Source organism: Wyeomyia smithii, chromosome 2 (genome assembly GCF_029784165.1).
Source record: "Wyeomyia smithii strain HCP4-BCI-WySm-NY-G18 chromosome 2, ASM2978416v1, whole genome shotgun sequence".
Lineage (NCBI taxonomy): Eukaryota > Metazoa > Arthropoda > Insecta > Diptera > Culicidae > Wyeomyia > Wyeomyia smithii.
The window spans coordinates 116,713,901-116,740,173 of NC_073695.1; the positions used below are offsets into that span (position 1 = coordinate 116,713,901).

At 38.1% G+C, this 26,273-nt stretch overlaps 2 protein-coding genes and 2 long non-coding RNA genes across 4 annotated transcripts; 2 read left to right on the forward strand and 2 right to left on the reverse strand.

Moving 5' to 3' along the window:
- Nucleotides 1-1,616: 1,616 nt before the first annotated feature.
- LOC129724158 (uncharacterized) lies at nucleotides 1,617-19,366 on the reverse strand. Its single transcript, XR_008727879.1, has 3 exons — nucleotides 19,256-19,366; nucleotides 18,999-19,182; nucleotides 1,617-1,906 (listed from the first exon to the last, which is right to left on the reverse strand). It is a non-coding gene; the product is annotated as an uncharacterized LOC129724158 (long non-coding RNA).
- Nucleotides 15,043-16,467, forward strand: LOC129724156 (INO80 complex subunit B). The gene is made up of 3 exons (XM_055678814.1): nucleotides 15,043-15,240; nucleotides 15,318-15,384; nucleotides 15,454-16,467. Exons 2-3 carry the CDS (start codon nucleotides 15,348-15,350, stop codon nucleotides 16,410-16,412), a joined length of 996 nt encoding a protein of 331 aa, XP_055534789.1. The 5' UTR covers nucleotides 15,043-15,240; nucleotides 15,318-15,347; the 3' UTR covers nucleotides 16,413-16,467.
- On the forward strand, nucleotides 17,575-24,036 carry LOC129724157 (uncharacterized). Its single transcript, XR_008727878.1, has 3 exons — nucleotides 17,575-18,257; nucleotides 23,394-23,702; nucleotides 23,774-24,036. It is a non-coding gene; the product is annotated as an uncharacterized LOC129724157 (long non-coding RNA).
- LOC129724155 (fumarylacetoacetase) lies at nucleotides 23,933-25,763 on the reverse strand. Its single transcript, XM_055678813.1, has 4 exons — nucleotides 25,562-25,763; nucleotides 25,424-25,507; nucleotides 24,620-25,355; nucleotides 23,933-24,512 (listed from the first exon to the last, which is right to left on the reverse strand). The coding sequence occupies exons 1-4, from the start codon at nucleotides 25,643-25,645 to the stop codon at nucleotides 24,169-24,171; spliced, it is 1,248 nt and encodes a 415-aa protein (XP_055534788.1). The 5' UTR covers nucleotides 25,646-25,763; the 3' UTR covers nucleotides 23,933-24,168.
- Between the last annotated feature and the right edge of the window lie 510 nt (nucleotides 25,764-26,273).

Genomic DNA, 26,273 nt, shown 5'->3' on the forward strand with positions numbered 1-26,273 from the left:
GAATAGTTACTTTAGCTGAACCATTCAACAAATGCAAAGTCAATCAAGAAAATCGATGAAAATAGATAGATCCTTTTGACATGTTGCTCTACAAATGAAAAGTCAATCAAGAAAATCGATGAAAGTAGATAGACCTTTTTGACATGTTGCTCTATAATTGCATATGAGGAACCATTCAAATATTACATAACGCGGAATTTGGCAATTTCCAATACCCACCCACCCCCACGTAACGCAATTTTACATGTTTGCCTCACGCAATGTAACGCTTCGCTGAATAAACCCCCACCCCACCCCTGAGCGCATTATGTATTATTTGAATGATCCCTGAGAGTTCGCCTACACGCTCATAAATGATAACTCATGAACTGAGCAACTCTGACTCAGTTTAGAACGATTTTTGTAGACGTCAGAAAATGAGCACAAGTCCTTTTCGATTTTGAGTAACTTTGACTCTCTTTATCACCAGGTATAATTGTAGAGCAACATGTCAAAAGGGTCTATCTGCTTTGATCGATTTTTTGATCGATCGGTTTCTTTCAACCGCCACGGCTTATTAAACACGTTTCATGAGATGTCCTTTACACCATTTGATAGCGGAGAATCTAATCTAGCTTTTTAAATTAAAACCACGTTGGGAATAGTTACTTTAGCTGAACCATTCAACAAATGAAAAGTCAATCAAGAAAATCGATGAAAATAGATAGATCCTTTTGACATGTTGCTCTACAATTATTAATTTTTATTTTGTGTCGTTTGGCCAAGGCGGATTATATCCAGTACTGAAACTGAACTTTACCCAAAAAATGAGTAAATTTTGAGTAATAATCACTCATTTTCAAAGACGCCTGGTGTTACTCAGTTTTGAGTACTTGTGGAGTTACTCATTTTAAGAGTTGTTCCACTTTTTACGAAAATGCGTCAAAAGTTACTCATTTGAGAGTTATTATTTCCGAGCGTGTAGGTCTCTCAACCTAGTAGTCGCGAATAATATCAATTATGTTTATTTATTTTACACTGAGGCAAAAAGCAGAGTCTATGATTATATAAAGTCGCGTAAAGAGAAAATCTATCGTTCCGGCAAACAGTTTTTGACCCGTTTGTTGCCAAGAACTATACAGTATAGTTTTTCACCATGTATTAAGCCCGTAGTACACTCTTTGACCAATGGTCAAATATTTGACCTTTTGACATAATGGTCAAATTTATTCGACATCTTGTTTGTTGTTTGCCTATGTTTGTCACATGTAAAAATTGAAGAGTGACAAACAATTATCTTTGACCAAATTTTTATCTGTCAAAAAGTGACAAATATTTGACGCTTGGTCAAATAGTGTAATCCAGCCTTTAGCGAATATCGTCTTTTGAAATTCTTCACAAGGCTTGGGGCAAGACACTATCAACATATATCGAAATATTTTCCATTTTTAAAAGATAATCGCGGTGATGCTTTGTTAAATGTCATTGAACCAGTTTACAGGTTTATGCTGGATTACATGTTTGTAGTTGAAACTTCGGAAAAACTCATATTCGATATCACGCTCAATTACAACACTTTTCATCCACTCCTAACATTATCACTTTGTTTATTTACATTGCTCAATTGGTACCCTCAATTTAAATATGGTTTATTTGACACGGCACGATACAATTTTAAGTTTAACTGAGCCAAGTACACTTTTTATTAATTCTAGATTAGCGGGAAAAGGAGGGAGGACTTTTTTTTATTTCTCGCGGCCGACTACGACCTAGTGGGGATTAAAGGTGAGAGGAGGGGAGTTACAATTCTTGCTTTAAACTAATTAAGATATACGATCTATTTGTGTTTCGACTGGTGTTCTTTTTGTTTTTCAAACATAGATTTAGGCTCTTCGTGTTCGTGTCTCCAGCGTCGTATACGGGTATTCTGACAAATAGACAAAAGAATATTAAATTTTAATGTCAGTCTTTTTCAAATAACAGTACAGTTGTGTCATGTACTGAAGATCACCGCTTCCCAGAATGTCTCTAACGGGAACGTTCGGTTGTTTTCCTCGGGCCCGGAGGGAATCTATAAGCTCGGACCTAACATCACAGAATTCGGCACACGACCAAACAACATGCTCGATGTCATGGTAGCCATCGCCACAAACGCAGTGATTACTGTCTACAAGCCCTATACGAAAGAGATGCGTGTTTAACGTGTAGTGATTGGACATAAGTCTAGACATCACGCGAATGAAGTCCCGACCTACATCCAACCCCTTGAACCATGCTTTCGTCGATACCTTAGGAAAAATGGAATGTAGCCACCGTCCCAGTTCATCTGAGTTCCATGATGATTGCCAACTGTTGAGTGTTCTCTGACGCAAAATGCTATAAAATTCATCATAAGCAATTGGTCTTACATAAATATCGCCATCAATAGCACCCACCTTAGCTAAAGCGTCATCCTTCTCATTGCCCGGAATGGAACAATGAGAAGGGACCCACGCTAAGGTAACCCGGTAATTTTTATCTGTTAAAGCACTTAAAAACCGCCGTATTTTCCCCAGGAAATACGGGGTGTGCTTCACAGTCTACATCGATCGCAGAGCCTCAATGGAAATGAGACTGTCTGTGAGGATGAAGTAGTGGTCTATGGGCAGGGTTTCGATGATCCTCTGCGACGTACACGGAAGCAGGAGCATCGAGTTTGTAGGAGGCGGTAAAATTTTCGTGAAAAACACCGAAGCCAGTGGACTCATCTAGATTAGATCCGTCAGTGTAAAACATTTTATCACAACTAACATGTTTGAACTTATTGGAAAAAATCTTAGGGATCTCTTGCGGTCGCAATTGATCCGGGATACCAATAATATCTTCTTTCATGGTGGTGTCGAAGAATATAGCATTATTAGAAGTATCTAAAAGTACGACATTGGAGGAATCGTATGAAGAAGGATTAATATCTTGAGCCATGTAGTCAAAATATAAAGTCATAAATCTGGTTTGGGATTGAAGGTCGACCAACCTCTCGAAATTTTCAATTACTAATGGGTTCATAACTGTGCATCGAATTAGCAACCGATAAGAGAGATTCCAAAAGCGATGTTTCAACGGAAGAATACCCGCTAGCACTTCAAGACTCATCGTATGGGTCGACTGCATGCAACCTAAGGCAATACATAAACAACGATATTGTATTCGTTCCAGTTTGATCAAATGTGTGTTTGCTGCGGAGCGGAAGCAGAAACACCCGTACTCAAGAACTGACAATATCGTTGTTTGGTATAACCTTAGAAGGTCTCCTGGGTGGGCACCCCACCATGTTCCGGTAATCGTACGAAGAAAATTAATCCTCTGTTGGCATTTTTGTGTCAGATACCTAATATGACAAGCCCAGGTGCATTTAGAGTCGAACCAGACCCCGAGATATTTAGCGACTAAAACCTGAGAGATTGTTTTACCCGTTAGTAGGAGCTGCAGCTGAGCTGGGTTATGCTTTCTAGAAAAAACGATCAGCTCAGTTTTCTCCGGAGAGAATTCGATACCCAGCTTAAGAGCCCATTCAGACAAATTGTCTAAGGTATCTTGCAATGGTCCTTGCAGATCGCTAGCTTCGCTACCAGTAATGGATACAACGCTATCGTCTGCAAGTTGCCTTAGCGTGCATGAATTTGCAAGACATTCATCGATGTCATTGACGTAAAAATTATATAAGAGAGGACTTAAACATGAGCCCTGGGGAAGACCCATGTAACTAATTCAGGAAGTTGTCGAATCGCCATGTGAGAAATACATATGCTTTTCTGACAACAAATTGAGCAAAAAGTTATTCAAATTTGTCGAAAGTCCCTGCGAATGAAGTTTCGCGCTTAAAACTTCTACAGAGACAGAGTCAAAAGCCCCCTTAATATCCAAGAACGCAGAAGCCATTTGCTCTTTTCGAGCAAAGGCGAGTTGAATTTCAGTAGAAAGCAACGCTAGGCAATCGTTCGTCCCTTTGCCCCGGCGAAAGCCAAATTGAATATCTGAACGTAAACCATTTGTTTCGACCCATTTGTCTAACTGTAAGAGGATCATTTTTTCCATTAATTTCCGGAGGCAAGAGAGCATAGCAATCGGCCTATAAGAATTGTGGTCAGAGGCGGGTTTTCCGGGTTTTTGAATAGCTATGACTTTTACCTCCCTCCAGTCGTGCGGAACAATGTTTAGCTAAAGAAACTTGTTGAACAAGTCCAACAAGCGTCTTATTGCAGAGTCGGGTAGATTCTTCAACAAGTTGAATTTGATTCTATCCAAACCTGGAGCTTTATTGTTGCACGAGAGGAGAGCCATCGAAAATTCCAACATCGAAAATGGAGGCTCTTCCGTAGCTACTAAAAACGCGTCGCGAAAGGTTTTCTGTTCCGGTACAGAGTCCGGGCAGACCTTTTTGGCAAAATCGAGTATCCAGCGGCCTGAATATTCCTCGCTCTCATTAGAAACGTTACGATTCCGCATGCGTCTGGCCGTGTCCCAAAGAGTGCTCATCGCTGTTTCCCTTGACAACGCGTTTACAAACCGCCGCCAGTATCCGCGTTTTTTCGCTTTAATTAAACTCGTCATCTGTTTATCCAGTACATCGTACTTTCGAAGCAGATCAAGAGTACTGTGTTTTCGGTAGGCCAAATACACCAAGGACCTTTGCGCGTACAGTTCAGAGCACTCTTTGTCCCACCACTTGTTGGGAGGACGCTGTCTAATCGTTACCCCGGGTATCGATTTCGTCTGAGCTTGAGTCGCGTCGTCGATGATCAAGCCAGAAAGGAACGCGTATTCTTCCTCCGGAGGAAGTTCCTCGTGAGACTCGATGGATTCCGCTATGATCGTCTCATATGACTTCCAATCAATATTACGAGTAAGGTCGTATGAAATATTGATTGTGTCCGGGGGAGTTGAACCATTAGCAATTGAGGTAACGATTGGAAGGTGATCACTACCGTGGGGATCATTGATTACTTTCCACCGGCAATCTAACGCTAGTGATGTCGAGCAAAGGGATAGGTCAAGCACGCTTCCACGAGCTGGAGGATTAGGTACACGTGTCGCTTCCCCAGTATTCAAAAGTGTCATATTGAAGTCATCGATTAAGGAACAGATTAACGAAGATCGGTTGTCGTCGTACAGCGACCCCCATTGCGAATAGTGAGAGTTAAAATCTCCCATTATCAGAAAAGGTGCGGGAAGCAATTCTGCTATATCAGAAAGTTGCTTCTGTTCAATCCACGCGGCTGGAGGTATATATAGTGAAGCAAGGCAAAGATCTTTTCCATTCATATTGGTTTGAATGGCAACGACTTCAATACTCGAGATCGAGGGGAGGTTGATTCTGAAGAAGGAATAGCACTTTTTAATCCCTAAAAGTACCCCTCCACCGTGTGAGTCTCGATCTCGACGAATAATGTTAAAATCGTGGAAATTGAGTTGATCGTTTGAATTGAGAAAGGTTTCACAGAGCGTGAATGCGTCACAATTGTATGTATTTATCAAATGAGAAAATAAATCGAATTTGGGGATGATACTTCTGCAATTCCACTGTAATACAGTGATAAAATTCCTAACCTCTTTCGCCGTATTAGTCATTGAAAGATATAATAGCTGAAATGAGGGGCCAAGTTGCTGCTTGTTGCTTCAAAAAGGTTTTCACTGTAGGAAGAAGGGCAAGAAGAATATTTTGTAGGGGATCTGGTATGTTGAATGTTTTAACTATCCAGTCCACAATATCAGAAAATTTTATGAACCCTGTTTCTTTTTTATCTTCTGATCGAGAAATGGGTGCACGAGGGGTTTTTGGTGCCCCAGGAAGCGGTGGGTACTCCTGGTTTGATTTAAAATTAAAACCGGGAGGAACTTGCTTCGGTTTTTCTTCACCGCTTCCTTTTTGTGTTGGCTTATTGGTCATTCCGCTAGGGGTTATCTTGCGGCCTTTGCGAGAAAGATTAGGAGAGTTGATCATTCTCCTCTTCCTAGATCCTTCTGGCATGGCATAAGAACTAAGGGTCGTCAGAGGTACCCTCATCGGTTGGCAAAAAGGAAAAAAATGTTTCCTGTCGAGGGTGGCTCAGCCCTCTTAAGCATTTCTGCAAAAGAGCGCTTTGATCGTTCCTTGAGGGAACGCTTAATTTTTTCCTCGCGCTGTTTGTACGCGGGACACGCCGAAAGGTCATGCCAAGTTCCCTCGCAGTAAAGACACTTTTCAGTATCCTCACTGCAAGCGGTCTCAGCATGATTGCCTCCGCACTTGCTGCAGCGTGCCTTGTTGCAGCAGTAGGTGGCTGTATGACCTAACTGCTTGCAGTTTTGGCAATGCCCGCGGTACGAACAGGCGTACAGGCAGACGAACCCTGTCCAAAGAGATGTAGTTCGGCAGTGCGGTTCTCGGTTACGGCCGAAAACTGTTTTGCCAGGTCTTTGCCTATTTGAATTATATTCAAAGGTTTTTTTATGGGCCGGAAGTAAACAACGTAGGGACCGCTAGCGGCATCTGGGTAAGCTTTTACCCGTATTTCCGGTACCCTTGGTACGGGGCTAGGTAGCGGGGGTGGTACAGGGGAAGGTAAGGGAGAACTGCTGGGGGAAATTTCAATTTCTTCCCCATTTGTTTCAACATCCAGGAAAAGTTGCACCTGCATGTCGTCCATTTTGCGGGAGCGTTACGCTCTACCGCACACAAACGATAAATATTCGAATGTGTGGGGGGATCAAATAGTTGATATTGAATTTTAAAAACAATTTTTCAAACTACAAGGGATCAAAATAAAAAAAAGACAGTAATACTAATACTAATAACAATAGTAATAATAGTAATAATAATAATAATAATTATAATAATAATAACAACAATAATAATAATAATAATAATATTAATAATAATATTGATAGTAATAATATTATTGATAATGATAAAAAATCTAAAGTGAATACTTCACCGAACGTCTAAGTCACGACCTCACGGCTGATAGTAGGATCAATCGAGTGTCTCCGCAGAACAAACAATGACGATCCAGCTTTGTGTTGTGAAACAGTGGCCGTATCCTACACGCGACCTTGTAGATGCCACTTGTAGTTGACTTCCACTCGCTCGATCGTATGGTGGTCCGTGCTGCTAGCGGGGTAACAGCGGTGCGGGAGAATTATTCTTGCTGATATATCAGCTGCGTATCAGATCACTGGCGGGGTAGCCTGCCCCTACCAGTGTGCAGAAGATGTTTCTGCCGATAAACTGCAGGCTATTGTTATCGCACAACACAAGAACTAATCGAAAAGAAAAAAAACACCCGTACGATAACTCGTGTATTGTTATTTTGCGAATCAAACGGAGAGAAACAATTTGCGTCTAATCGAGACGAAAGCAAAACAACGAATGCGATTGGTACCCTTGTTTAAAGTTAAATTGGTTCCTTTGGTTTCAACTTTACGCGACTCTATATTATAAAGATAACATATAATAAACATAGTCATCAGCTAGAGGCTAGACATCTTTATATTTATGGAAAATATTTCAATAATATCGTGTAATATTGGTTGATATATTTTAATATTTATCGTTTATCTGCCAATTGACATACTCCAACGATAATGTAACGCTTGATGTAACGGCAATGAGCTATGATCTAGATAGAGGGGTGCCCGAAAATGGAACGGTAAATATTTCTTAATATTAAATCTGGATAAACATTTCAGAAGGTCCTATCTGCTTTCATCGTTTTTCCGGAGCGTCTTTTTCTTTTGGTAATGGTTCAGCTTTAGTAACTTTCCCAAGCGTGGTTTTCGTTCAGAAGGCTAGGGTGATCCCTCCACTATCAGCTCGTGCAAATAACATGGTGATTAATAAGTTGTGGTGATTGAATGAAAGTGATCGACCAAAAAATTGATCAGAGCAGATAGGACCTTTTGAAAGGTTTCTCTAGAAATATTGGAAATATTTCGCAATATATCAATAGACTTTACGTACGAATGTGTTAGTGCCACTAGTTGGGGAAAATATTTATAAATAGTTGTTTTGTTTGCAATGCTATGTTTTTAGCAGCTGGACAAAAATACAGTTGAACACTCATTATATGTTTTAAACTTGTTTCTGAATAAATTTTCTCATTCGTGATCAGAAATCGGAAGAAGCTGCTAAATATAATCGACCAAAAATGATGAAAAAGTGATAAAAGTCGAAGCAACGAGATGCGATGATTTACAGGTTGGAAGAAACAAAAGCAACTTTACACGTTTACTAGTGTGCGTAGGTGAAAAGTCACTTATCTCTATATACGCTCATTTAATTTAACTCTAAACTGAGTTAAACATCACTCTGTTCCGTTAAAGGTGGACGTACTCTAAATAGAGTATTTGTGCTATTACTCACTTTTGGGTAACATATCTATGTGTCAGAAACTGAGTAAATTTTACTCTGTTGCTATTAATCACAAATCAACGAAACTGAGTGAAAGTTACCCACTTTTGTAATTCAAATATTTTCCAAGGAATTATCTCAATTGAAATCATCAATCATCAATTGAAATGAAAAAATCATAGGAAGGTTGTATGCAAAGCCACGACCGCAAGGTTGAAGTAGAATACTTTTACAAGAAAAATAACTCGGCTGCTTGCGTGTCAGTCATTTTTTCTAGTAAATAAACGTTGATCGTTCATTGGCAGTATTGTATTTTCTTTTTGTTTGATATTTTGAATGAATTTCATTGAATATTTTTAAATTTTGTGCAAATGAGAAGTTGAGGTGCTGCCGAATTGTAATATGCACATTTAATACGACATCATTAAACGGGAACGGAACAAAGGCTACGGTTATGCAGAACGCGAATGACGGCGCGATGCGATTCGCCTTACCGTGGTGAAATGTACAGCTCTTTTTAAGGCGAAGTAGAGCTATACATTTCAACACATTTCGTCTTGCCGAATCGCACCATTATATGCGTTCTGCATAACCGTAGCCAAACACTAAGCGACGCAAACACGTAATAATAGTCAGAGTATGCATGTTGAAGAAGATAATTAACTTTGTATTATAGCACAAAACGAGAAAATATTACCTCTTCAAATATTCATTTTTGCTCTTCAAATTTCTGTTGTTCAATTTAATATCCAATGAAATGTCTGTTTATTATCTGATGAAGTTCTTATATAGGCCAAATGATGCATTCCCAATTTACTAGGTCCATAACTCTGCCGACCGTGCTTGGGAAAGCAATCGTATAACGACCAATCAGAGGTCGAATTTTGTGTTTTGACAAGGCTTAAGGATTTTCAGTAGTACAATAGTTCGAATAATAAAATTACAATTTCATGCATCTGGTAGGAATCTTAGAAGATTTTCTAATCGATTGCTGAAAAAACGAAGGAAATCCATCGAAAACTAACCGATTTATTAGCATTTGAAATTGGACATATTTCTTACTTTTTTCAGTTTTAGATTCTCATTTCACATCCCTATGTAGCCGAACTTCCTGAGAGAAGTTTTTTACTTCAAAAGACAATTTCCACGTGTTGTAACGTGCTGGAGCACGAAATCTATGTCTGTGATAGGGAACCTTCACGTTCACGAGGCATGACTGGAGAAACGCGTCTGATAATGCGGTAAAATTTTTAATGTATTTTTGTGCAAATTATTGTACTCAGACAAAAACCTGTTTTGAATTGGATGAATTTTTAGTGAATAAACGTTAACCGTTTGTTATTCAAAGCTGGTCATGCTGATCGCAGCCTTTGCGCTGCCCCTACAGTGGGGGGTTAACTAAATAAAGTAAAAGTAAAAATTAGACAACTACAACAGAATTTGATTGCATCCCGCACAGAATGTCTGCTTGTGTTGATGCCAGAAAATTATTAACCTTCAGTTATTTTTTTATTTGCCTTGAAAAAAGCATGTTGCGGTTCAAAATCGGTTGCTAATTACAACCTTTGAGCTGCCCTAACATTGGGGGAATAAAGATACACGGACAACATGCACTGTGGAAGCTATTTCACATTCAGTAAATTAGACGGGTGCGAAAAATTTAAATTGCTAGGATGCAACACAGAATGCTTGTTTGCGTTGACAAAAATTATTAACTTTCAATGACTTGTTAATTTGCCTTGAAAAAAGCATTTTGATGCTCAAACTTGGATTTCCTGATGGCAATCTTCATGCTGCCCCAACACGGGGGGAATAATGGCAGTCTGGCGACACACGCTGAGAAGAACCGCGCTGCTCCTGAGAACCTGTGTCCTGTGATGACCAACCACAGAGCTAGCGCTGCTGCTAAGGACGACTGCTGTTGTCGCTGTCTAGAACTATTATGAGCGGCTCCGGCTGAAACAGGCTCTTATATAGGCCAAATAGCATGTTTTCAGTTGCAAGGTATATGATCCTGTCGACCGTGCTTGGGAAGCAAGCATATAACGACCAATCAGAGGTCGAATTTTCCGTTTTGACAAGGCTTGACTATTTTCAATAGTACAATAAAATTACAATTATCTTATTTTGGGAAGAATCTTATAAGATTTTCCAATCTATTGCTGCAAGAACGAAGGAAATCCATCGAATACTAACCGATTTATTAGCATTTGAAATTGGACATGTTTTTCACTTTTTTCGGTTTTAGATTTTCATTTCAAATCCCTATGTAGCCGAACTTCCTGAGAGAATTATTCTACTTCAAAACCACCAATTAAACGTAAATCATCAATTGTTTATTCATAAATGATAAAAAGTAGTCCAATGAACATAGTTCAAACAACTTCAACACCTTCTGCCTTGGCGGCTTCTTTTAAAACAGCAGCGATACGGTTAACAGTTGCTCGGGAACTGTTGTTTGATCTTTTATATAAGGTACTTGACATGAAGTCCGTAATCATGTGCAAATCTGTTGGAATTTTGATTCCAAACATTGATTTGAATCTGGTACATTTAAGGAAATCTACCTGGTAACGACAACGAACATTCGACCTGTTTCGAAAGGCCTTCTGATACAAGCAATGTGAGGTTGCTCTTTCTCGAGAGATGCCAGGTACATTTCAAAATCTTCGACGCCGTTAGTGGTTCGGGCTCGAACCAATTTACAACTTTGAGTAACACTTTAGAAATAACTGATAAAACGTCGAATATTAGCATCAAAATATATATACTGCTTTGAGTGCTTGAAAAGTTTTGACATTCGCACATATTACGCAAAAATGAGTAAATACGGCTATGGAGAGAATCTGAGTAAATATTACTCAGTTCAAACAATCAGTGTTACTCAGTTTTTGACGTTTAGCATAGAAATATAAAACAGAGTAGATGTTACTCAGTTTAGGGTAAAATTGAAGGAGCGTGTAGTGTCTTACCTCTAAGTCTACACGATAAGACTGAAAACCACAAGGTAAATTTTCAACCATAGACCTTCCTATCTGCGCTAGTATTAGTGGTCGATTTCACTAATACAAGTTTAATTTTGGTTGCAAATAATCAACACGCTGGTAGTAACAAAAAATTTCCTCCTGCCCCGAGCTTTTATTCAAGTTGTAAGCCGATTTTTAGTTTTATTTCATCTGGTTTTCCACTAAAACAAAGTTTGTTAAAACAAATAACACTAATGAACTTGGATTCATAAGTACAATATTTTTCGAAATTGAATATCAGCTGATTTTTTGGTTGAAAACAAATCGATTTTATTAGGATACAGACTAAGCCTGTATTGGTGAGATCTGGCGTAGAAAGCTCTATTTAGCCAAAAAGGAGTCAACCCTAGAGTCAACCCATTCAATGGGTGAACTTGATTTGATAATTTCGCCACTCTATGTACAGGCACTCTACTTTCATTTATTATAAAAAAAAAGTTGCGACAAAAAAGGTTTTCGGGGGCAAGACACTTTTTATATATTGCGAAATATTTCTAATATTCGATATTACAAGGTATTTATCGTTGCATTTTTGGGCACCCCTCTAAATATATCATAGTTCATTGACGTTACATGATCGTTTTAAGGATGTCAATTGACAGATAAACAATAAATATAAAAAAATATCAACCAATATCGCGTGATAATACCGAAATACTTTTCATGTCTAGTTCGGATCTAGGACAGGACCTGACAATTGGTGTCCGCTACATTGAACCAATTCCGACCAGGCTAAACCTGTCATCTCACCGCTACGAAGGTTGCTTTTTTATTGTAACGCAGTATTGCTGGAAACTCATAACATAGCTAATATAAATATTCATTGTCCATAAGAGATGATGTAAAGGCCCGTGCACAATGGATACGTTTGCGTTTCGTTGGCGTTACTTTGACAGAAAATGTATGGCCTAACTGTCAAATTGCCGCAAACACAGCCGCAGGGATACCAGATGTGCAGATTTGTCTGCAAAACGCAGATTTTTGGAACCTGTAAGCAGATTTTTGTTGATTTGCAGATAATAAAATATTTTCAATGGTTTTTGCAGATATTTGTAAAAGTTTACCTCTATTTGCGCAGACTTCCTCAAAATGTGTGCAGACTTTTGCAGACTTTTGTCTGCCCAAGCAAAATTTTTTCGAATCACGACTAGATTTTTCACAGATTTCAAGCAGATTTTTCCAGTTTTTCCAGCAGTTGCAGACATTTTTCAAAAACATCTGGCATCTCTGCACAGCCGCAACGTATCAATTGTGTTTAGGCCTTAAGACTATGCAATCGTATTCATGGCCCATTCGTAAGTTTTTGTACCGTGCGGTCGGTGAAGTTAATTCGTAATTTGGTAAGAGATTAAGTGTTTTTTTTTTTAAATGAAATGCAAAGCAGTTTTGTGTGTGTATAGCAGAAATTCAGAGTTTCTGAATATATTAAATCTGGTAACAACGATGTGGAACGTTTCAAAACATTTCAACAGGGATAGCGACCGTTACGAAAAGAAAAATAGAAACCCTATTGTCCCGTCTTGTCTTTGGTTAGGATATCTACATATTGTAGCTGCACCTTTGGAGTGGCTCAAAAACGGTAAGTATTCAATAATTAGTATCCTGTTTCTTATCTACATTTGCATGACTTACTCAAATAGCCAATCAGACGTCTAAAAGTTTCATGTCTCAACTCCTGACACTTTATAAACCAAAAATATTGATTTTTAATCAAAATCACGTCTGCACAATTTAATGAAAGTTTGTTTTGTTTCTCTTCTCCCCGACAGTTAGTTTCCGCTTTCGACTCGCCTTGGCAGATGAGTCTACTATATTGTATACTATCAAAGCAGTACTCGTCGATTTTGTAAAAAAGGTCGTAAAAGCAACGCGTGCAAACTTGTCGACAGAGCATAGACCATTTTACGAGATGTTTCTGAACTAAATTCATGAATGAAATTTTGATAGAAAGCTCGGAACCGCTGACATAACGCACGTAAAAGCAACATCAATATCAGCAGAATCCGTGACACCTGTCAGTTCGTAAAATGGTCTAATCTGAAATGGGAACTAAATTCTTTTTTCGTCCATTGATGGGTATAAAAAGTTATCCATTTTTTTCTAAGAATATGTTCTCATAACGCGTACAATTTTACCGCATTTCCCATTTTTTAATTTACTAATTTACTAATACCGCTGACACTAATAAATGAGTAAATTTTATCCATAAATGGGTTTTCGACGCTTACCGTGTGAAGGGTAAAACCTGTACATAATGCAAGATTGAGTAGAGTTTTAGGCAATGTAGAGAGAAAATAACTAAACGTAAACGTTATGATATCGATGCCAAATACTCGATACTTTTGACCCAAATATTGTGATTTCAGAGAAAAATTAGAATTTTGCGCTCTAACTGACAACCGCAACTGACAACCGAAAATGACAATTTCAGACAGCACCGATAAAAATGCGACAGAAGAACTTGTTTGTCAAAGCGTATGCACTCCTAATTTATTTCAATTGAAATTGAATAGCATTGACTTAAAGCCGCCTTGATTCCTTGTCCTCGACTATGCAACAGAGCCGCATTGATATGGTCTGCAATCAGAATGTTCTACGAATAAACTAGTTATAATCCATTATTTGATGTTGCTTAAACAGAATGCAATATAACACAGTTTTCATTGACTGGTGAATGACCGCCGGTTAAAACTTCAACAAAAAAATGTATCAATGAGATATATGGGAAAAAGACTTCTGAATTTCGTTCAGAGATTTAGAGGAACGGCTCAAAAGTTTCGTCATCTCGAAAGAAGTCACTATTCTAAATTTCAACACAATCAGACTTCGGGAAGTCGTGCGGGTAAAATTATACTTTTTTACCAATGAAAAATGTTCGATAGCACAAAAAATTGTGATGCTAGATTTCTTAGAGATGCAATAAACGTTAAAGTGTCTAGTGTTTTTTTTTGTAAGATTTGGACCACTGCGACCATTATTTTGATCTTTTGTGGTAAAAAAATATTGATATTTTTTCAGCTGGGGAACTCTCTCAGCTTTAATTTATTTTTACCCGTGAGGACATTTTTCGAAAAACCGAAGCTTCTGAGCTCTACCGCTAAACGAAATTCGAAGGCCTTATTTCCCCGCAACTTCTGTTGGTTCCAGCTCGAGAATTCCTATGCTTTGAAAAGTCTTTTTTTTAAATTTGTTTTCTTCGATAACATAAATGTTTTCCAGTACCGCAAAAGTGTACAGCGCATCGTTTCTATGTCTGTCTCCTGCATCTTCAAAATTGAGCTTTATAGACATAGTTGTCCCACGACTTTCATTTTATATATCATGGCTTTGTTGTGATAAATACATCAAATCGCCAAAAGCATGCGAACTTTAACAAACCCGTACCCGATGTTGTCGTATCATATTCGCTAACCGATCTAAAAATAGGCGAAATGGTGCCCATCACTGATGGCAATAAATCGTACATGCCTTTGATGATGAATATGATATTCTTTGCTCGATCAAGACAAACGAAAACCTAAAAAACAAACAAATAGACCATAATTAACTAATGAGGTGTAGAGAATAAAACTTATTCGGATATTTTCGTATTTCAATTATGAACATATTATTATCCCCAGTTGAACGTGTATCGAGTGCTATTTTTTACAGCACATTTTTACCAGTGTTTGAGATGTCTGTCAGTTGCGGGTGTTGCTTCTCCTTTTTCTTGAAAATACCCTGAATTCTAATTTTTTTGTGAAAGGACAATATTGACACCAATAGTTTCTATACAAGTTATACAAGTATTGCTCATCTCTACTATTTTGTCATCGGGTTATTTTGTTATCTGGTTAGTGATAAACAATAACAGCGGATAAAACATAGGTAAATAAAGCAAATTTAAGTGCAATAAACAAAAAACTAGGAATTCTAAAAAAAGTATTTTGGTAAACATATTTCAGAAATATAGTCATTTACGTTGTTTCGCGATAATGGGCAAGAAAAAAGATAGCTACAATGAACGAGAAGGTAATACAAAATAGTTCGAGTTATTTAGAAAAGTTAAGTTTGTTTACCAGCTAATCTTTTTACTTTCAGGGGCTAATTCCCAGAGTTTCTTTCATAAAAAACACAAAAAACATAAGAAACACAAAAAGAGCAAAACACAATCACAGGCCTACGACTACGATTTTGTCCCAGAAGAAATTGAACAAACTGTAGAAGTTATGGAGGAAGTAGAATATATGGAAGCAGATATAGAACCAGAAATATTGACGGAGATCGAAACAGAAACTGCAGTTTCTCCCAATGTCTCAGTTGCATCTTCTTCGATAGTTCCATTAACGCCTTCTTCAGGAAATTCAGCGACAAAGGGATCGCTTCCTGGAAAGAACACATCAATACCAAAATCTGTTAAGAAAAAGAAAGGCAAGGGAAAAGATAGTGGAACATCTAGCGAAGAGGAACGCTGGTTGGACGCCATCGAGTCAGGCAAATTAGAAGAAGTGGATGATGAACTAAAGAAGATTAAGCCAAAAGATCCTAAACTAATGACAGCGCGTCAAAGAGCTATGTATGAACGAAATTCGGATAAGGATACTATACCTCCAGGTGGAGAAATCCTAATGGCTTTGCCCACAGGATATAAAGAAAAAGTTTTGACAGCAGAAGCCATACAGAAAGCACAACTAAAATCTCAAAAACGTAAACAGATGGCTGATGAGAAGCGAGAAAAAGACAAAAAGAAGACTATGGAACGCTTACTCAAGAAACAAGATTCGAAATCTGTGAAAGCTATAAAGAACAGACCGGTGAAAGCTCAACATCCAATGATCACCTATATCAACACCGTTGAAGGTAGCACCATTTCGCTCCCTCCAAACGTAAGTTTTCCGCTGGAAGCGCAGTTCGAAAGAAAACCACCCAAACCCATTTTATGTGGTATTCCGAACTGTAATAACATAAAACGCTACAACTGCTCGAAAACTAATATTCCACTGTGCAGTTACCGATGTTATAAAATGAATGTGGACTCAATAAAAAATATAATTTGTTAAGCAGGGTTTACGATACATTTAATTGAAAGTCATCTTGGAATCAGAGGCAGAGAAACTTAATATAAATATTATTTGCAGAGTTAAATAGAATATTTGATCACATGTACATTGAGTCTTGAGGTTCGTACTACTAACATGAGAGTATGTTGTAGTGTAAACGGTTTTTCGTTGATTTATCCGAGAACTATCGTATGCAATTTTATCTGTAGTAATGTTTACACAGGATGTCTAAAACCTGGAAAATCAGGGAAAACTGAAAAATATTCATGGAAAAATTTTTAACCGAGAGGCAATTCTTTTTTTAACGACACTATAGCGAAAAAACTGGTTTTTGTAGCATAAAAGGCCAATTCGGGACCACTACGATTCGGTTTCATATCTCCTGGCCTTGGTGGTTGAGCCCCTATCTCAGGTTCTTATTGCTTTACGGAATCCTAAATCCGCGTAAATTCCGGAATCCGCGTTAAAAAAAACCGCGTAAATGCCGGAATCCGCGTAAAAAAACCGCGTAAAAAGCGACCTTAGTGTAGTTCGTTACTTAGGCGTCGTACACAAATTACGTAACGCTAAAAATCTAGATTTCAGACCCCCTCCCCCCTATGTAACGATAAGTAACGTTCGATATAACTCCCCACCGTCAAATTACGTAACGCTGAACAACTTAACCCCCCCCCCCTCTAAATTTTCAATTTCGAGCCAACATCGTAGTTACGTAAGTGTCCCTACTACCCACCCTCCCCCCTATGTAACGATAAGTAACGCAGACCCAACCCCCCCCCCCCCCCTCCCTTCAATACGTAATTTGTGTACGACGCTTTATTAGATAAAATGAATTAATGCTTTTCCTTTTTCTGGCAGTGTGACTCTAATGCATTCATGGATGGACTGTAGTTAAACGTGAACATAAATTCTTCACTTTTTACTGTTAGTTCCATGTGCAAAGTTGTATTGTTGTATGTAGTATTATTTAGTAAACGTGTACGTTGTTTTTTTATAGACTACATCGTTCATATATACATTCTTTTCCTCTTTCCCTTTTTATTTTTTTTCAATAACTTTCACGATTTCATTCCGAGTTTCATAATAAAACTTCGAGTTTAGATGTCTAGATATATGTTGAATTCACCAACACAGCGAAATTTGATCAAGGAACCACAGTTCTTTGTTTTCAAAGCTAAGTATTATTTTATCATGTTTGTTTTTGTTTATTGATTAGCATATGTTGTTATTATCATGTTCTGTTTTTATTTTTATTATTGTTATTATTATAACTGTTACGATTTTTATTGTTATTATTATTTTTATTATTATCATCATTATTTTTCAGTATAGTAAACTCAACAAACAAACAGATGCACATACTTTTACACACACACGCACTCACACTTACACACACTTATTAACCTTCAGAGATCCTTGCCTTTCCTTATCCTTCGGCAGTTAATTGACTAGTTCAGAACTCAGGGGTCTTGCCAAGATGCTACCCTAACAAGACAGTATTTTTGCAACTTGCCCAGGGTTATTCTAGTTAATTACACAGAATTTAATTGACCAGCTGGTTACTGAGGCTGTGATGCCAATCTTTTTATCACTGGTATAGCATGAATGGTGCCTCATAACACCAGTGACCAGGCTTGCCAGATCTACGGATTTATCTGGACACCAATACGTTAGGGACGACACCGAGAGGTGCACAGCGGGCAAGGTGGATCGTTCAGATGGAAAACGACCTACGGATCCTACGCAGAATGTAGAGCTGGCAAATTTCAGTCATGGACTGAATGGAATAGAAACGTCTCTTACGTACAGCAAAGGCTACACCACGGCTTGGGACTGTTTAGTAAGGTAAGTATTTGTTTACTACGATTTTGCCTGTGCTAATTTTGATAACATCAACTTACTTTGACTGAATACCACGTTACGATGCCCTTAATCAAAGAGAAAACCGGCCTTGATAAGGTTTCGAAATAGATAACTCTACCTCTACGGAACATCGATTAACACCAGACCGATGTCATGACAACAGTTTCCTGAAGCCGCCGCCGATGATGATGGCGCTACTATTGGAAATATAGTCATAAGCTCCGTTCATTGTGCCGCATGTGTTGCTGTACGGATTTCCTGCGTGCTTCTAACTATATTGGATGTAAGGCTATCCGGAACGTGTTGAAACATGTTTGAACTTGACCATTTATGTCCTGCACAAAATCCATAAAACGTTCAAAACAAAACAATTGTTTTTCGCTTTCTGCATTTTTACACACAACTTGCAGCAACAGTTGATCTCGCACGGACGGTGCTTAATTGGCTGTTTCGCAAGCACTGACAGCCTTTTGACGTATAATCGAGCAAGAGAGCCAGAGAAAAACGGCTTCAAGCGAAATGTATGTGTATGACGTTCGTGACATGGATGTGATTAACACTCGCTACAATCAGTTGAGTCGTAATTGCTTTCAAAACGTCGAGCACTTACTTTAACGTAGTCCCAAAGCATTGTAGAAAAACGTTAGTAGAGGAACGTTCAACGACAAAAGAAGTTACTACCGCATTGGAACGCGTCCCTTTCTCGGTCGTGTATTGACTTACCTTTCCATCGAAGATAGCGCGGTTGAAAGAGCCTCCGTGAAGCTCAGGTCTTACATCTCCGCTGGACCTGATTGTATACCATGACACCAATTCAGGCTCGACGATCTAAAGCTGTTCGAAAAAGTTAAAGTGCTATCGGATACCACAGTTCTCCAGGAGCAGTTATTGATCTTTGCAAAACAGTCTGTGGATAACGGGACGGAATTAAATATCGACAAATGCAAAGCAAGGATATTCTCTCGGAAATATCAACATACCTTTATATACTTTAGAATACTGTGCGTCAGTGTGAAATCCCTTCTACCTGAACTAGCGAACCTATACATTAGAGAAATGACAAGACACTCACCGTTAAGGCAACTGTCAACATCAAAACGGGCGAGTTGTATCATTTTGCATTGCCGTTACCCGTTTTGATGTTGACAGTTGCCTTAACGGTGAGTGTCTTGTCATTTCTCTAATGTATAGGTTCGCTAACCTGAACGGAATAAGCAGAATCGAGTCAGTGCAACGAAGATTTGCTCACCATGCTCTTCGAAGATTGCCGTGGAACGACCTCCTTCGACTGCCAAGCTACGAAACACGATGCAGATTTAACCGTCTCTAGACACCCTAAAAATTCGTTGGGATGTAATCAGAGCAATACTCGTCTCGGGCGTATTGACCTAATGCAAATATCTTAAAATAACAATATAGTTCACTCTCGAATTTCCCATATATTTCCGTGAAGACAGACAGGGAACACCCCCTCTTGTGGTGAAAAAGGTAACTAACCTCATTGCACAGTGGTACAGTAAGGCAATTTAGGCGGACATGAGCTTTTCGTTGCGATTTTGGTTTGCGGTTTAAAGCCATAGTTTTTGTAAAAAGTTGTTTCTTATACATACTCCTCTATTTATGTGAAAAAGAAAATTAGGGTGGTCCTAAAATCAACGAAATAAAAACAAAATAACTTGTTTTTATTTGCATAAATAATTGTAAACATTCTTTGGCAAACTTATAGATCAACTAATTCTAAGTAACTTTGTGAAAAACTTTTTTGTAGACATTACATTTGGTTTCCAAAAACAGTCTTTTTGCTCTATTTTTTCAGTTCAAATTTCAAAACAAAGTTTTCTTCGGTAACTTTAATCAAAAATACGCCAATTTTGACGAAAAAACATTGTCGATATATTGTACAGATGAAGAGTTTTCACTATTTCTATTTTAAAAATAGGCCCTTTTAAAATATTGATGTCTCCGTTTAGGGCAAACATAAATAATATGTTTTGGTATCATTTGAAAGAACAAATATTGTATAAATATTGTGAAGAAATACCGAAAGTTAGTTGATCTACAACTGTGCCGATGAATGTATACATTTATTTCTGCAAATAAAAAAGTTAGTTTTTTTATTTAGTCGATTTCAGGAACACCCTAATTTTCATTTGCACATAAAAAATAGACTAAATATAAGAAACAAGTTCTTAGAAAAAAATTTTACTTTAAAACCACAAAATCGCATCGAAAAACTCATGTCCGCCTACATTGCCTTACTGTACCACTGTGCCTTGTTGTTGAATTTCTGTGAGCGTGTGACATTCTCACACACGAAACTGAGTTTACTCAATTTTAGATTTAGTTGACTCAATTTCATACTTTCACAGAAAAAAATATTTTGTAGATTTCGTGCGTATATTGTTTGTATGTAAAACTAACGCCATTCCGGGAGTTAAATATTGATAATATAATAGATGTAGCTTATCGAGGCACGAAGAAGAAATATTCAAATAATCAGGCCATGACGTGTAAATGTAAACTAATCCCAAGCAGTGATGGGAACGAAACGAATATGATGCAATCATCGTTTAATCGGCAGTTTCCCATTCACCGGAAGTCATCATTTTACAATTCATAGTGTTGTCTGAGGTCGATTTGTAGCTTTAGTGCATCATAACAATCCCGGAAATACCCATAATGAGTGTTATTTGGTCTTTTGCCACTGTTGTTTAGGAACCGGAAGTCGCCATATTGGATTTCAAAACGGCATTTGGAGACAATTTCTGGCCTTTGAGCATCATTCTGGTTAAAGAAACACCCATATTTAGTTGTTTTTGGGTCATTTTCGGCAGTTTTCCAGTCACCAAAAGTCGCCATTTTACAACTCAAAATGTTGTCTGAGGTCGATTTGTGGTTTCAGTGCATCATCACGATTTCGGAAATACCCATATTGGGTGGTATTTGGTCATATCTCGCTGTTTCTCAGAAACCGGAAGTCGCCATCTTGGATTTCAAAATGGCATTTGGAGACAATTTCTGGCCTCTGAGCGTCATTCTGGTTAAAAAAAAACACCCATATTATGTGGTATTCGGTCATTTTCGGCAGTTTTCCAGTCACCGGAAGTCGCCATTTTATAACTCAAAATGTTGTCGGAGGTCGACAAACGTACAAACCGTGGAACACCACCCATGGATTGCCTCATACATAGACGAACTTTATTATTATAAAATATTCGGCCGAGTCCACTTCACAATAAAATGTGCATTTTTTCAGTGTACCTATTAGGGTAATACCACATACATAAGACATACGTAACACTGGCGTTTTTTTCTGGTACATGTTGCCCCATAGTACTCCGTACCTCGCCCTGTCAAACTGCTCGATAAATAATGAACCAAATGAATTAATCTTTTTCTCGGCCTTATCGAGCCCCAAAGAAAATCCCATAAGGAACTGTCAAAAAGTTATTTACAAAATCAATGCAGCATTTTTCGAGTAGGAACGAGACAAATGCAGGGCTGCGCAGGTACACTGCCTTCAAAAACAACTCAAACAGAGGTTTTTTTTACAGGGGTTGGTACTTTCGAGTAATTCATTTTGTACCAACTTTTTTGGAAGATTTCTTCCTGAGTGTTACGTATGTCTTATGTATGTGGTAATACTATTGTCAAAAGTTACTCTTTTTCGCATGTCGTGTAGAACAAAATCAGAAGTGGCGCACCTAGCGGTCGAAAAAGTGACTAACGCTCCTGTCATTTTCAATTTGTCTTCATAATTTCACGTAAGTGAACTATATTGGTATTTAAGATATTTGCCTAATGGGTAGACTTTACGCTTCAGCACGATAACAGGTTTTCAGCGCTCATTTATTCGTTAAGCAACATGCTTCGACTTCGACCAAGACGCGAGATATGGGACCATACTTAAATGACGTAGCATTCATGGGGGGAGGGGGGATATAATCGTTTTGTGACAAGCTTTGACAAGGGGGAGGGGGGGTTGGATTAAAATGGACGTAGCATTTATTTTAAAAGATTGATTTTTACAGGAAAAATGTATACTAAAAATACACTAAAACATTGCAAAAAGTTTTGCAGTGAGATCTTTTTATCTGTGGTATTCAGAAATTTTCTGAAAGCTCTGCTACATAAACAATCGCTCGGATTTCCAAACACACAATCTGTTTTGAAAACAACAATCGTTGTTTCTTTGTGGCTTTTAATTATTAGCTTTTGTTTGCGAATTCCGGAACATTTTTTGTGTTAGTGTCAGACATAGATCACGCAAAGTTGTATAAACATCTTTCCTTCTTGTACCAAAACACAAACCCTTCAAAGCTGTAGACATTAATCCAGAGTGAAGCTGTCACAAGTGTATGAGTCATGAATAAATTGAACTGGACATGGAGGTTTTTTCAAGTATTTTTTTTGTGACCAAATGCTACGAGGGGGGAGGGGGGTTTGAAAATCATGAAAAAAATTGCTACGTCATTTAAGTATGTTCCCTGTGGAAGACTCACTTTTGGTATAAGAAAATTAGTTGGTCCACACGATTTACGGTTTTCTGATTAATTTTGTGGGTTTATGCATGGCTTTACAAATGGCCATAAATATTTGAAACGTATGTCATCAATATAAATAAATAAAACATACCGGGAATAGGTAAACTCAAAATGTTTGAAAACCATTTCCAGTGTCAGTAGAACAGCTTTAAATGGTCAAATATGATCAAATATGGGTATTTTCTAAACCATGATGATGCCCTGAGGCCGGAGATCGACAGCAGATGTCATTTAAAAACAAAGTCAAATACCATCCAATATGGGTATTTACCAAGGGGCTCGTGTGGCTGTCAAACTCCATACATTTTCATTTACCACTCTTTGATTCTGGTTTCCATTTTTTGGTTGGTTTGCCCTAAAACAAGTGAAACAGAGTAAACGCTCCATAATTGTCAGTTGACTTATTCTCGAATAAATATTCTTCTAGTTTTAAAAAACAAAAACTCAACGTTTGTTTTCAGTACTATGTGGAAAAGATAGTTATTGTAAACATTTTAAATAAAATATTGACGCCGTGATGAATTCATGATTGGTAGGCAAAATTTTGACTTTCATACTTCCCTGGTATTTACAGAATCGGGATGATGCTCAGAAGTCACACAGAAGGACACATTCCCAGACATTATTTTGAAATCCAAAATAGCGACCAGCGGTTTCTAGAAAACAGCCTAGAACGACAAAATACAATCCAATATGAGTATTTTATCTCTGGGCGTTCTAAGAAAATTTATGTATTTGAAGTGATTAATACATTATAAGATGTGAACTGTAACACAATATTTGTAAAGTGAGGTGTGCTAAAGAGGAGTGAAGAAAGAGAAATGATGCTTAATTTTGAATCTTTAACCCCGAGCAACGAAGGGAACGTTCAACTAATACATAGGTATATGCGCATTAAAAATCGATAATTGTAACAATTTATTTTATCAAGATTTCCTGCTCCTACTGACACAGTCTCTCCCGAGCTAGGATTCGAACATACGACAACTACGAGACCAGCTGGAAGGTAACGAATCCATGAAGAATAAACGAATATCAAATCCATAGAATAAAACACAGAACGGATTAGCCAATTTAGTTCACAACATGTCAAAGTAAATTAAAAATCCAAAATCTGAAAAAATCTGTTATTATTTTTCTTGTGTAACGGCCAACGAATGCTTTTTTTTCTTGAATATGTTACAGTATACGATTGTTTGTATAATTCCAAAGTTTCAGTGCATAAACGTTATTTTACAATGAAAAACTGCATGAGTTTTTTTTACGAATTTATCATTATAAAAATAGATGGCGATTTCTATTAAAATTACACTGACATACTTTGAACGTGCACATAGCAAAAAAAACATTCACTGCATTAATTTGGCTGGCAGCACAACTCCGCTACATGAACCGAATCCAATCCGCAAATTATTTTCACGACAAAAGCCACGAATTACAACTTCATCATGGTCTTGCAGAAATTTTCTAGTTTCTCCTCCTAACAGGTTGATTGCTCTTGTACCTTTCCAGCTTAGTTCCAGCATAGACCCAAATGCATCGGATGCATCCCCACTTATGGTTCCCGACGCCATGAGGTCACCTGGTCTGATATTGCAGCCGGTTACCGTGTGGTGAGCAATCTGCTGCAATGCTGTCCAGTACAGGTTCCGGTAGTTAGAACGACATACCGTCGTCGCAACACCATTAGCAGCTGAGTAAGAGAAAGACGAATGAGAGAAATAATGAAATTCGAAAACAAGTCCAACCGGCGACAAACCGGTTTGTCGTCAAGCGAGGAAAGGTAAACAAAATTCTTACGTTTGATATCCACTTCCAGTTTTATGTCGAAGTTGAATTTTTGCTTGTGATTTAAATATGCAAACGGTTCAGGTTCCTGTGGAAAGTTATCTACTTTGAACGGTTCCAGTGCGGCTACTGGAACAACCCATGGGGAAATAGTAGTTCCGAGATTTTTGGCTGTAAAGGGCCCGAGCGGGACATATTCCCATTTCTGAATATCACGAGCACTCCAATCGTTCATCAGTACGAATCCAAATACTCGTTTAACAGCATCATCTACGGTAACTCCTTCCCCGAGTTCAGTTGGGGGGCCTCCAACGAAAAATGCCATTTCGAGTTCGAAGTCGAACAAACGGCATGGTCCAAATACTGGGTCAGCACCATCGACAGGTAGTGTTTGTCCGAGAGGTCTTCGAATAGGCGTTCCAGAAATCACTACCGAACTTGCCCTGCCGTGGTATCCTACAGGTAGGTGTTTCCAATTCGGCATAAGGGCATTATCTTTGCCACGAAACATGACCCCGACGTTGGTAGCATGGTGTATAGATGAATAAAAATCTGTGTAATCACCGATATTGGCGGGTAAATGCATTTTCACATCGAATAATGGCACCAGAGCTAACTGTTGTAGTTCAACATTGGCATGAAGCTTAGACCCAACCAACAAAAGATTTTGGGTTATTTTCCGTATCTCATCCCATGCCTCGCAGTTTAAAGACATAAGAGGATTTAAAACTGGCGAACAGAGAATATCCTACAATGAGTAATTTAATTTAAATTGGATTTTAAATTGTAAGGAAAAATATTAAAGGAAACATTTACATGGTATTTTGTAGGATAGAATTCCTTAACAGCTCCAAGATCAAGGACGTATTCCCCTATTGCAACTCCTATCCGGCAGGTAGGCTAAAAATATAGTTATTATTGCCAACATAAGTTCATTTACAGATATAAACTCACATTTCCTTGAGTAGAAAAAACACCGTAAGGTAGATTGTAAATCGGAAAATCACAGTTTTCAGGAATTGCAACAAAAGTTTCCATTTTCAAGCAGTCAACCGTAATGATTTGAATAACAAATAAATGAGAGTGATGTTAATACTCTGCCTTTATATAGATAAGCTGTTGCTGGTTTCAGGTCTCGAATGTTACTAATGCAATCTCATCATTCAACTAAGTTTATGAGGCAACCGGTCGATGTTTGCTCGTGGATGTGTGTTAGTGTATCAGTTGTTTGCGCTTAGCAGAATGCTAGAATTCAAAACTACATATAAATAAACTCTCATAAGGCATGTTTTCTTCAAGTTTTTAGAAACTCTCATAAGGCATGTTTTCTTCAAGTTTTTAGAACGAGAAGAGAAAATTCATTTATTATTTATATATTTTCCAGAAGTGGTGCAACGGTCCTCAAGTTATTATTTCGCGTTGCCTCGGCCCTGAACATTTTTTTTTGTTTCTGACCTAACAGGCTGGATCCTGCATGAAGAATTTAACTGCAATATACCCCAGAGTGTTCTTTCGACAGCCAAGAGGTGAAAAATTACGTGTTGAATTGCTTTCCAACGCTGGTCTCAGATCGAAAATCGGTAGTTGCGAACACGGTCAAAATTCCATTTTTCTTATATAGTTTAAGAAGGCGGCCAAATTCAAGATGGCGGCCTAAATTCTGATT